Source organism: Megalobrama amblycephala, linkage group LG15, assembly GCF_018812025.1.
Source record: "Megalobrama amblycephala isolate DHTTF-2021 linkage group LG15, ASM1881202v1, whole genome shotgun sequence".
Classification (NCBI taxonomy): Eukaryota; Metazoa; Chordata; class Actinopteri; order Cypriniformes; family Xenocyprididae; genus Megalobrama; species Megalobrama amblycephala.
This window is the reverse complement of record NC_063058.1, coordinates 5,686,366-5,699,960: the sequence shown is the minus strand read 5'-3', so window position 1 is coordinate 5,699,960 and position 13,595 is coordinate 5,686,366. Positions and strand designations below refer to the sequence as shown.

Here is a 13,595-nt window from a genome sequence, read left to right as displayed (position 1 = left end):
TTGTGGATTATAATGCCCAAAATGCTGTCTAGTTATGCAGCGTACTAGGTTTTGAGAAACAAAACATTGTTCAACACATGGGGGAAAACAATGTTCAAATGCATATAGTTAAAATGGTTTATTTCCAGATGCTAAAGGAGAAATAAAAGTTTCATGACAGTATGGTAGCAGTTTTGACTTCCTTGTACTGTAAGTAATTGGAGCTACACTGCGCCCTTCTGGTGAAGAGTGGAAATCCATCAAAATAATTATAGAAGTATTTAAGAAAAATCGTCCATGCAAAACAGTGGCATACAACAAATTACAAACCAGTATTTCTAATAGAAAACACTACTAGTCTGCAATGGCACTTGATAACACTGGATTTAAACTTAAAAGCAAACACGGTAATTTGTCAGATAAAACGGCACTTTGCTTTGAAATAAAGAGGAATGAAATAGTGTGGCCAATGTTAACTTGTGGTCTGACCACAGTCACCATTCACAACTTTCGTCCTGCATCTCATTTCCTCTTCCTCTTCTGGTGGGACTTCACTTATGTGTCTCTTTCGAGCTGCTGACTCATTGTCATTTAGCGCTGCACATTTGTTGTCGTCCCTCTTGCGTTTATTTACCAGTCCACTGTTCTCCTCTCCGATCCGACCCTCTGGAAGCCCAAGAGTGCGTAAACACACGATAGCAGCGGCCTGCTCCGCAAACTTCTTCGACTTCTCCCTGAACAGAGGAAACATGGAATCAGAGACAGAAATATCAAAGAGTCTGAGCGTATCAGACGCCAAACTCACCACAGCGTGGAGCGGTACTTCTTATCGGCCACAACAACCGTGGACTGAAATGCTCGATCTTGAGTTCGCTGTTCCTAAGAAGTAAACAAACAAAAAACTAAAAGCTCGAGATCCCATAGAAGCCAAACGCATGAGAGGAAGAACTAAAGGAAATGTAGATGACGATCTAAGAGTTCAAGAGGGAGTATATAGGTTGAAAGTAGGTCAGATAAATATGAAGGAGGCAGGTTATTGCAAAAATTTTAATTCAATATGCTGTTTAACAGGAAGCCAGTGCAGGTGTTGAAGAACAGGAAATGTGTGTTTCATCTTAAGAGTTCTAGTGATTATTCATGCAGCTGACTTCTGCACGAACTGTAACTTGTGTAAGAGTTTGAGGGGAAGACCATAACAAAAAAAAGAGCATTGCAATAGTCAATATGTGGTAACAAGAGAATGACCAAAATAGCAGTGCTCCTCAATGAGAGGGCTGGGCGGAGGCGGTTAATGTTACATGTGTGATAATAAGCCGTCTGAGTAAACTTGTTAATATGTGCCTCGAAAGTATTGTCGAGGATAACACCCAAACTTTTGTAGTATTATCAGTGCACATAGAGAAACCACTGGTTTTGACAGATTATTTTAGTATTTCTGTTTTACTCCTCTTAAGATTTAGCCTGACGTGGTCATACTCAATTCTAGTTCGAATATGAGTCTGATACTGCTCCATTGGGGGCGTATTTCAACCGATCCAGGAAAGACCTCAATTGGATAGACCTACAACCAATCAGAGCTACAGAGTAAGTGACGTATGTTGAGCGACGCATAGTTGTCAACAGAACTCTTCTTAGCGACCATCGGGGCCAGCTGATAAATCAAACTTTTGCCGAATCCCGTAGGAAGGACGGCAAAGACATCTTTCCCATCGACAAATGCCTTGATCGCGGTCCTCTGTTCCTTTTTTAAAGTTAATGCGCTGTCGATATCTTCTATAACGGACGCGATGGCGGAATCTACACATCTCAGTTCTTCAACAACAGCCATCATTGTTGTAAACTAACTGACCTTTCGCAAAGACCCGCCCCCCTTAGTTACTGTTGCTTTGTCCGACAAGCCGTGGCGCTGTCACGCCACACAGAGTGGAAAATGCATCGCGGAGCAAAAGGAAACTGACAACACATCAACAGACGAGACAGAGCAGGTTACTTATGATATTAAACAAAGTCCCAGCTTTCAAACTGTGTAGTTATTAAAAAAATTCAAACAATAAAAACCGTTTTGTGGCTCTTTAATGGGTTGTGACCATGATCGTGACAGATTGCTGTAGCGCCTCAGCTCAAGAGGCTCGTGAACCGATCATCTCTTCCTACTAGTCCATTTATAGCATCAAATAAACACGAATGAACATGAGAATGAATGTTGTTTAAAACGCGGAAAGACGTCAATATGCACAATTTTTCAAGTTTAACTCCACCAAGGTTAATCTTCTAACTCCTGACTGCTTTGTCGGACAAAATGGCGGATGCGGCGTTCTGATTGGTTAGATCGCTTGTCAATCAAACTCCCCAAGCGCTCTTTGATGACGTGGCTGATTACGTTTCTAGTGATAATCTGTCAATCATCGCCCTGACAATGTGATTGGTCCGAACAGTTTCTGTTCGGGCATAATTACTCCTCTACGGATCGAGTCCAGACCGAACTCCCCGACCTCAAAATGTTGTGGGCGGGGCTAAGTTCGGCTGGCATCCAGGCTACTTAAGATTAAGAAAATTCCTTGAAAACCAAGCTTTAATTTCAGACAAACAGTGCCACGTTCACACAGCAGCAGAATATGGTTGTCAGTCCTGTATTTGAGTCCTTAATACGGTTACGTTCACACGCAGTACGGTTATTTGCAGAGTGACAACCAAATTCTATAACCGAACTCACACCTGTAAATTTTCAGGACTCACAACCGCATTCTCGGAATATTCGCGGTGTGTGAACAGAACAGGACTGGACAACTAGTTGTCTGTCACGTCATACAGTGGGAGAGAGCCAGGGTTTTGTGTGTGGTTTCACTTTTGGTAACTTACTGCAACAAAGATACGAGCTGTGCGTCATCTTAAGGTCATCGTAAAGCTGAGTTCAGACTGCACGATTTTCAAAGTAGTCGGGTCACTGTTCTTTTCACACTGCATGACTATCTTGGCCAGCATTCAGTCGCTGCTGTGTTCACACTGCACGATGGATCGGCGACAGAAGGTTTCACACTGCATGACTTGACAATAGGAAGAATCACCGACAACTCTGTCTGGCATGCAAACTACGTTTCACAACCAAACACACGCGAGATGTGACAAGGAAACAATGCGATATCACGCGTGCAAGACCGGAGTTATTATTATTATTAAAAACGGTAGCCCGCAAGAAGCTTGCAATATGAATTGCCGGTGCGCTGTTTTGCAGCGAAAACAACAAAAAGAAAAGAAGAATATGGAGGAGGAAATGGTTGGAGAGACTGTGGATTGTGTGTTCTGCAATGAGAGTTGGAGGTAAATACATAACTTTTCAATGTGCTGCTGTTGCGGATGGTCAAGCAAATGTTTGTGTTTTGTTTCCGTTTGATAGAATTGTAATGTTTATGTGAATGAAGCCATGCCTGCTGATATTGTGGTCTATAGACCTTATGTAGCCCCTCCCCTTTTCAGCGTTGCGCTCGTTGTCTTTTGACTTCCGGCTTGTATTTCCACAGCGATCTTATGTATTTATGAATGAACTGCTCATTTTAAAATCCTCCCGTTCTACTGACATTTGTTAAGACACCCGCTTTAAACATTACAATGCTCATGATAACTTTTGTTAACACGTAAATCCACTTCACCAGCTAATTATTCTTCAACAGCGATGCCATAGAAATATACAGGGCTACCGCGAAAACGGAAGTTCAAAGACAATATTCTAAAGATGGCGGCGTGCATGTTTCTCTGGAAAATAAGGTCTATAACTCCTCCCCGAAATCCCCGCTGCTATGTATCTTGCTCTCTCATTGGCTGTCGGTCATCGCCGATGTAGTTTTCAGTCAGAACACTTTTCACACAGCAGGATTTTGAATCGCCGACAGGTCCAGATATTTAGCATGCCAAATATCTCACGGGCGTCGGCGACTCGTCGGCGATTCTCTCAGATCGCGTCTTTGCTCATTCACACTGCGTGATTGTCACTCGCGTGAACGAGCACCAATTTGCCTGTGATTTCGGGCATTTGTCGGCGATTTCTCAAAACCTGTCGGCGAGCCAAATCGGGGCTAAAATCGTGCAGTCTGAACTCGGCATTAAGGTGTTAGATCCAGTCACTGTTCTACCGGAGTTTGTGTTTCTTTTCAAATGCCGTGTATGCGCGAGATGTCGCAAAGGACGTGACACGCGTGTGCATCGGTTAAAGACTCCGCTAGCGCGTGTTTACATGCTGCTGTTGGTTAATGAATTTTTGATGGATGATATCGCGGTTCAGTTAGTCTTTTGTCATGTGAGAGGTGATAATACTTTTCAGTTTTATGGACGACGCCATCTTTAATATTACGTTGATCATTGTCGTCATGGTTACTAGTGAGAGAATACAGGCTTGACACTCGCTGCACGTTCATACCATACAGGCAGTGTTCGAGACGCTACTTTAAGTTGCTGTATGAACGAGACATTTCGAGACTCACACCTGTAAGTAAATGCGGTTGTCAATCCCAAAAAAATGACTGTGTGAACGTGGCCAGTTAGACAGAGAGGATGGAGGAAGTTCAGAAGTTGGTTATGAAGATAAATAGAGCTGGGTGTTGTCCGCGTAACAGTGAAAATGGTTACCAAATTTCATAAAAATGCTTTCAAGTGGCAATAAATAAATGATAAATAGTAAAGGACCCAGGACTGATCCCTGCGGGACACCTGTAGTTATACGTGAGGATTTGGATTTAAACTGGCTTAATTTAAAAGATGCAGTAGGTGTTCTGGGAAAATGCTAACTTTAGCCTTCTAGCATTGAAAACATTTCCCAACCTCCCTTTAGTTTTTGACCGAACAATGATTAAATGAACTTTTTATGGTCCTACACCTCCCACAGACGATATATATTAATATAAATACATTTAGACCGCTTAACATCGTGATTGCGACTTTCAACCAGCATAACAAAAATGTTTGAAGAGAATCACTTATTGCACGTTTAACAAACTGAGTTATGACCAGAGAGATGAGATGTAAACCAAGCCAGAGACGTATCTACAATTCCAACTGACTGCAGTCTGTCTTAGAGAATTTCACGAGAAAGCATTGAACGCTGAAGTTAAATTGAGAAGAATTGATATATCAGTCCTGAGTCAGCCGCTACCAATAAGTCATTAGAAAATTTGAAAGGGCAGTCGCAGTACTATGATGGGAACGAAAACCTGATTGAAAATGTTCGTATAAGGTTGTTCACTTAGAGATGATTGTGTACCTGAGCCTCAACAATCTTAATTATTAATCATTATTAATCAAATTATTTTTATTTTATTTTACAGAACAATTATGGTTGTCCTAATTTCTTTGCTTTTTAACGTTTAACCACTGAGCTTTTATTTTGTCTGGAAAACGCAGGACCTTAACTCTTTGTATAAAAACAAAAGATTTATAAACGATTCTCATGCTGAATTTGGGAAGATGATGATGATGATGATGATTGACACACGTGTTCACAAATGGAAATTATAAGCAATTCAAACGCAGCAATTACAGATTAGCATTTACTGTGAATCGAAACTGAAACTGAACACACTGCTGTGCTTTACTCTGAAACATGCAGCGCGTCAGAATATATAATTACATCAAAAGTATATATAAGTCATATCACATTCTCATAACCATATATATTAGGGCTCCCGATTCGATACTACCATGATACTTGGCTGCCGATCCGATGTGTATTGTGATTTTTTTAAATAATTGCAATACTACTAGATTTGCGATTCGATATTACAATCTCTTTTTTTTCCTTTTTTTTTTTTTTTTTTTTAAACACTAAACCATGGGAAATTTACATTTTTTAATCATACACGTATACAGATTGTACATGATATATAAGATGCGCCATCTTTACAAAAAACAATGCATCACATGCATCTGAGTTTTATTTCAGAAGGATTGTAGTTTATTTCAGAAGGATTGTAGTACTACATTATCTTGAACGATTCAAGATTCAATGAAAAACACATTTCAGTCTATTGTCGCCACCTAGTGACAAAATGTAACTGATACAGTGGTTATTTGAAACATTATTTAATCAAAAGGTGATTTACTCTATTTTGATCGCTACCATAGACATCAGTGTTTATATTTGAACTATACATTTTTATTCCAGTAATTGTAAGATAATTTGAACTATTGTATCACATAAATAATGAAACTATGAGGTTGAAAAGACGTATCGTTAAAAAAAGAAAAAAAATGTGATAGGTGAATCAATTTTTTTGTCCCAGCCCTTATACCTATCTATCTATCTATCTATCTATCTAGACAGTCAAACAAAAAATTATTCAGACATCTTGAACATTTCATTCATTAATACAGTTTATTCACTATAGTTAAAAAAAATGGAAATAAAATATGACAAGATCTCAGAGTTAAACTGTGTCAGAAAAAAAATAATCTTAATCATGTCAGATAACACTTAAGCAGAACATGGTCAGGTCAAAGTGTCTGAATAATTTTTGGTTTCATATTTTTATCAATTTTACTGGTAGTCTACTGTATGAAGAATTTTTGAGTATAATATGTCACAGTTTATTTAGCTATTCTAGTGCTACATAGTAAAAATATATAAAAAAAAATATCAAAAATGTCTGAATAATTTTTGGTATGACTGTGTGTATATATATATATATATATATATATATATATATATATATATATATATATATATATATATATATATATATATATATATAGTTTTTTTTTTTTTAAGACTAGGAGAATCATGGTGTTTGGGGGAAAAAAAAAAAAGTGTTTTACAGGTGGTGAATAGAAATTGATGTTTTGTCTTATTTTGATGCTTAAATCATTTTAAGTCTTTTTGAAGCCTCAGTGGAGGTTTTTCGAGGCTCTAGTTGAGAACCACTGCTATCTACTGGAACTGACCGTCTCATAAACAGGCTGATCGAGCTTTTCCTTTCGGCTCCATTCCAGCAGGTACATTTTTGGAGTGATCTGAGGTGGATAATCTCGTCTGGGAAACAGACACACAATCACACATACAGTAAATACAGTGTACAAGCCAAAGTGCTTTCCTAGGGGCCACATGGCTCATGAGAGAGTCACAATGCACCTTTCAAAGCGGACGGGCATCGTAATGACATCATCCTCCAGTTTAGGGTTTTCCGACTGATCACCGTTGGTCTGTAGGGCCGCTTTTCTAGCCTCCAGTTGAGCGTTGGTCTTCATGTAGAAGTCAGTCAATCCAAACACCTCACTGCAAAACAGAAACATTTTTTTCAGCACATTTAATTAAATCTCACACCCATTAATAGCGTCATTTTATCTTGTGCTAATTCCACGTGTACAAAGCATATTACCATATAAATCATGTTACCATATTTCTTCATTGGTCTGAGCTGCATGTAACCGTTTTCCAAATGGAGACTCAACTCTGTCTCGGAGCATCTGACATAAGCAGTATTTGGTGTTGAACGGGTTATTGTCATAGCGAACAGCCTGTTAGTAAACATAAGGAAAAAATCTCATTGAGACTCATAAACAACATATTTTACATGGATCACTATTTGGAAGATTTGGAGTACGTTCATGGAAGACTAATTTGCTATTCCAGTCATCTGATACATTTACTTTTAAAGGGGTTTTATTTACCATAGTATATTATTGAATTTAATTTTTTATGACTTGTTGCACAACTTTGTTATCCCTGTCTACATTAAAAAAATATACTTACAAATATAAATTTATTTATCATGAATTTTATGTTACATATTTATTTGTTGTTTAAATAACTTATGGCTGAACTGAAGACATACACAAATGTTGTCCCACATACGTATTTGATGTACTCCTCCATGACCGCGTCCACAGGCAGCACCCCCTGCTGGCGGAAGACTGAAGGATTCCACATGGCCGCCCGGGCGATCATGACAGATGACGCTCCTGTAGCAACTCGAAACGTCTCGATGTCCTCAAATGTCTTCACTATGTCTGAAGAGCCACCACTACAGAGAGAGAGTAATGAAAACACGACGATAACAACAGAAATCAATAATACCATATGTAAACAGTTTCTATTTAAGTAGTAGTGGCATAAATGTGATGTAGGGTGAAACCTGACTTGGCAATGACAGGTATGGACACACTCTCAGCGACGGCCTGTATGTAATCACAGTGGACCGGGTGCCGCGGCCTCTCCTCTTTCATCCTGACACAAATATGAAGACGGCGTAAGCAGACGTAAGAAGAATCCATCTGTAAGCACACGTTTAACTAACACTTCTAACCTGCCGTGCACTGCTATGGCCGCCACTCCCGTTCGTTCAATCCTCTTCACTAAATTCACCGTGTCCTCCAGCTGAAAGAGCACATTGTGTCAGTTATTATTAATTAACAGGAACAATAAATATCATTTTATATATCAGGGTTTCTTAGCTTCCTTATTATTTTACACAAATTATACAACAAAAAACACACAGAAAAGCGTCACTTACTGTAGGAAGGATTCTGATTTTACATGTAACGGGTTTTGAGATTCCATTCACAAGAGTGCTCAGAATCTACAAGACAAGATGTTCAAATAATGATAAAGAAAATGTTTTATAAATACTGATATAGTTAAAATGCAGAAAACTTACAGCTTCGATTTTCTCAGGGTCAGAGAGAAGTGCCGAACCCATTCCTCCCTATGAGAGATGATGTGAAATGTATCCATGACAGCAGAAGAAATAAATATTAATAATAAATACATAAAAATAATGTAGAATTTGTACATTATAATAGAACAAAATCCATAGTCTGAGACCACAGATGCAGATGCTTCTTTCAATATGTTTCTCTCGTTACAAATTAAGTTATCATCATAACACTGAACAGGGATGAAGTATTCTTATAGGTCAAAACCCAGAAACGAGTTTCGTTTGAGCACTTCCGGTTGCATCGCCCTGAAGTCAATGAGTTTTTGGTTAAATAAAGTCTGTGGTGAACACAAGCTCAAGATGTTTTCAGCTTTTATTCTACAATATAGAACACATCAGTAAAACCCTCTTGAGATTTTTAAAGGTTTTTATGTGTCTTGGAAAAGACGGCTAAAAGAGACAAGAGGACATTAAACATCATTACACTGACCAAGTAAACAAAGCCTGAAAGAGTTGTTGAAAGCTTAATGATGGTGTCCTTTAAGTCATGTGACCATGGTGTAGTTCATTTATAGTGTTCATTATTGAAGATTATCATGATGAACAGAACGTGTAAGAATCATAAACATTTGTTGGTCACCGAGCTTTTTTCTGCAAAAATCCAAAAGACAATGGAAAAATCTGTTTGGGTTTTTGTCTAGGGAACCAGAGAGATGAGAACAAAAACACGTCATCCTGTTTTGAGTAAGAAGTTGAATTGAAAGCTTAAAGGGATAGTTCACCCAAAAATGAAAACTATCCCATGATTTATTCACCCTCAAGCCAGCCTAGCTCTATATGACTTTATTCTTTCAGACGAACACAATCAGAGTTATATTAACAAATATCCTGGTTCTTCCAAGCTTTATAATGGGAGTGAATGGGGCTCATGATTTTGAAGCCCAAAAAAGCGCATCCATCCATCATAAACGTAATCCATACTCCAAGGGGTTAATAAAAGCCTGCTGAGGTGAAGCGATGAGCTTTTGTAAGAATATATCCACATTTAAAATTTTAAACATGCTTCGCTTCAGACGCCACGCTTCTTCTGCCATAAGTCGACTTGCGTACAGATGTTTGCCGCAAGCTGGTTATTATAGTTCATAAAGTTTTAAATGAGCAGGGCTCCAGACAAAAAAAAAAAAAAAAAAAAATAATAATAATAATAATAATAATAATAATAAAAAAATCATTAAGGAGCCTCTGGCTCCTATAGGGGGAAAAAAAACAGGCGCCAAAAATACTTACATTTTAAATCACTTACTTTTAGTCATCCTGTTGTTTATTTATCTTCCCTTTACAGTTTCAGCATTTTCATCTTGTGACTTTTCTGAGAAATTAAGTCACTATTTTCACTTAATACTCTTATAGTTTTTGTTAATATTTTGAATCCAATTAGATTTTTATATTTTCTGCTTTCATTTTTGTTAAGTTTTAATTGTTTTTTTTTTTTTAAACATGGCTGTTTAGTTTTTATAAATTTTTATTTCAGTATTACAATTTTTTCAAGCAATGAAAAAATGTTTTTTAATGATTTTAGTTAACTATAATCTTTATATTGAACATTATGTGTCAAATAATGTTAGTCTTTCCTTCCTGAAGCTACAACAGTTTACTTTGAATCAAATGAAAATAAATATAAATATCTGGAAATAAATATATAAATATATTAAAATTGTTTTATGTAACCAAACGACAAACAAGGGAAATTGATATACATACAACTTTGATTAATGAACAGGCCAAAATACAGCAGGACTCTTATTTTGAAATGCATGTGCTTTGCTTTTGCTGCTCATTCAAGTTCAGATGAGGAAGATTAAAAAAAAAAAAAAAAAAAAACTATGTTGTTACAAGCGTTACAACACATTACAATATGAATAATATAAAGCAATCGGTTGACTAGTGTGGACTAATCATTGAATGCAAGCTGCTCTGAAGCACTTTGCGAGAGCCTGAAGACTTAAAACATGCAGCGCTCACATTTATTTAATGAAAATAAAGCAAATTGTTTTTCCATCCACAACATACAAGACGCCTAAAAAGATCATTGATACTCTTGTTTTACAATTTAAGGTACTGAAGACTTTTTATGACCTTAAATTTATCTGATGAGCATGAGCAGAATGGAATAATAAAAGTAATTATCATCTCATTTAATTACGTCAACATAGCAAATGATGTGATAGGCTACTGGTCACAGAACACGCAAATAACAAAAATATCACTCACAAATTAATATTTTTAGTTGCAAATGCGACCGTTTTAGGCACAGTCTGGAGCCCTGATAAGGATATTTTTCTTACAAAAACCCATCGTTTCTCTTCTGAAGGCGTTTATTAACCCCCTGGAGTCGTATAGATTACTTTGATGATGGATGGATGTGCTTTCTTGGGCTTCAAAAAGCCCCATTTACTACCATTATAAAGCCTGGAAGAGCCAGAATATTTTTTAATATTTCTCAGATTGTGTTCGTCAGAAACAAGAAAGTCATGTACACTTAGGATGGCTTGAGGCTGATTAAATCATGGGATAATTTTCATTTTTAGGTGAAATATCCCTTAAAAATGAATTTCAGGATGTCTGTAGGCATTTTCCCCATGTTATCAGCACAAATTGATTTAAAGGTGCAGTATGTAAGAATGATGTCCACTTGAGGTCTCTAGAGGCCTATTCAAAACAAAGGCGTAGCTTGATGATGCCAAGATTGAGCGCGGAATCTTGGGACATGTGGTCTTCACCTCACAGCCGGTGGAAAAGAATAGGGATTGGAGTCGGGAAGAAATCATGTTCATGGATGCGATTATTAACGTTACTGTAGTATGAAGCAGAGCAGGACCGAGTGTTGTGGAGCTGAACGAGGCCGCTGGAGCGATTGATCAACACACGCCTCACGAGCAGCGGGACTTTTATTATGACACAGTCGCCGGTGCTGCTTCCGCTTTTCTGGTCATGAGTATGAGGTAACACAGCTCTGTTTATCATATAAGATACATTTGAGAGTGTTGAAAATGATGTTATAATGTTACTCTCTGCTGTTACACACTGCAGTAAGATAGATCGATTTTACAATATCATATTAAATGCTGGATGGCTTGTGTTGATAAATGGCATGCAATTAATTTTAAAACGTATCGTATGATGGAGAAAATTCTGTATTACTGTTACTAAAAATAAAGCTGCAAAATAAATAAAATAAATCAGATGCTGTGTTAGCTAGCCTCAGCTTCTCTGAGGAATGGTAAAGCATGGTACTCGCAAAAAATCAAGAAAATTAGATTTAAACAAAAGGACTAAACATGTTGAGCTATATAACAATAATTAGTTTTCTGTCTATAAATATATCAAACCTGTTGTTCCCTTGTCTATTAAAACATGTTAATATTAAAGTGTCTTTGGTGTTTCCATGGTTTCTACAAAATAAAAACGTAAACCGAGGGTAACGCGGGTATGACACAAATGACAGGCGACTCCTCACACGTCCATACGTTAAAATTGCAATTTTCTCACGATTTACAAATAGTTGCAAACATTTGGGATATTGTAAGTACTCAAGTGAGCAAAATATATAACACTGGCCTAGTGTTTTTTTGGATATTTTAGTTTTAAATATGGTTTTGAATTCCTAGATTTTCAGTGCATCCTCAGACTTTCAAACCCCACTGTATGTTTGACACAGAACCAGGCCTTACCTTCGTGGAGTATTCCTTGGGACAGCCCATATTCACATCAACGGCCGCCACATCGTTCTCCCTGTTCAGGATGAACAACAGCCACGTTAAACACAAGTTCAAATGCGATAATACCCTAGAGCAACACTACACGGACGACTTTAAATATATGATACTAAAAGAAAAACAACTCACACAAGTTTAGCCACAGCCAGGGCTCTCTCTGGATCAGCCGTTCCCTGAAACACAAGCACAGAATCAGATTATGTTTTACAATTAATAACAGTGCAGTCAGGAAAAGTCTGAATCCTGTATACCATCTGAAAGACCACACGGCTCTTCTCTTTACTGCAGGTGCGAAACATCACGCGCTCATCCGGAGCAACAAAATCAACTGTCTCCAACACATCTGAAGACATTGAAGACAATGTGCATTATTAATATTTTAATATGAACCCATTTAGATACTATATGTTATATAATATCCTCAGATATCTGATATGACCAACAGAAACTGATGTACCGTTTATTACTCTCTCACACTGGGCCATTTTGATGTCAATCAGCTCCTGAAATACCACAGGGCCATGTTAACATGTAGAATATTGCAGGGCAAGTTCTTCAAATGAGTCATGAATGAAATGTGGTGTAAATGTTCGTCCTCACCTCACAGTACACAATATCTGCTCCATAGTCCAGTGCCAGCAGCCTCATGGGTAGAGTGCCCACCCGCACCATAGGGGCCAGAACAGCCTTACGATCAAAACACAGCCTGCCCACACTGTCCGCCATCATCATCGTCCATCCACGAACCACTGCAGACCGACATTAGCTTGTTCATGAGTGCCAATGTAAATAATATCAGATCAGAAGCCTTTAAATGACACCTATATTATAGTATATATATTCATAATATAGCCAAATATGTCTGGAATATAAAACACCGACTGCGCCATTATAATTACAACTATATTAACCTCATTTTGTTGATATTTACCTGATAGCAGCGCAGAACTTCCAAGCATCAAACACAACTTGAGTCAACATTACAGCTGCAGTGAACACGCGTGAACAGCGCTCGCTTCCGGTGTTGACGCCATCGCCACGCGACTGTCCGCTCCCAGAAAATGGGATAATTTCACTTCAAAATGTAAATCACTGCTTATTTAAAACTTTGTATGGATATTTTCAAATAACGGCACGCAGGTTAACTACATATTATAGTAGTAATTAAATTAGTTTTGTGTTATGTAAGAATATGAATGTA

General features: G+C 37.7%; 1 protein-coding gene across 2 annotated transcripts; it reads right to left on the bottom strand.

Moving 5' to 3' along the window:
* Positions 1-103: 103 nt before the first annotated feature.
* Positions 104-13,485, bottom strand: dus2 (dihydrouridine synthase 2). 2 transcript variants are annotated; one of them, XM_048158704.1, is made up of 16 exons: positions 13,326-13,485; positions 12,995-13,143; positions 12,852-12,897; positions 12,646-12,737; positions 12,524-12,567; positions 12,350-12,410; positions 8,619-8,666; positions 8,475-8,540; positions 8,268-8,338; positions 8,102-8,188; positions 7,817-7,985; positions 7,358-7,479; positions 7,094-7,237; positions 6,907-6,994; positions 785-858; positions 104-713 (listed from the first exon to the last, which is right to left on the bottom strand). In XM_048158704.1, exons 1-16 carry the CDS (start codon positions 13,351-13,353, stop codon positions 452-454), a joined length of 1,551 nt encoding a protein of 516 aa, XP_048014661.1. In that variant the 5' UTR covers positions 13,354-13,485; the 3' UTR covers positions 104-451. The 2 variants fall into 2 exon arrangements, with proteins under 2 accessions (XP_048014661.1, XP_048014662.1); XM_048158705.1 differs by having other exon boundaries at positions 12,995-13,160; positions 13,326-13,455.
* Between the last annotated feature and the right edge of the window lie 110 nt (positions 13,486-13,595).

Excerpts from the sequence above, each read along its gene's own strand:
- dus2 (XM_048158704.1), bottom strand. The coding sequence starts at position 13,353 with ATGCTTGGAAGTTCTGCGCTGCTATCAG. Across the intron at positions 8,541-8,618 it reads ACCCTGAGAAAATCGAAGCT|ATTCTGAGCACTCTTGTGAA; the intron begins GTAAGTTTTCTG and ends CTTGTCTTGTAG. Across the intron at positions 7,986-8,101 it reads TCCATACCTGTCATTGCCAA|TGGTGGCTCTTCAGACATAG; the intron begins GTCAGGTTTCAC and ends CTCTCTCTGTAG.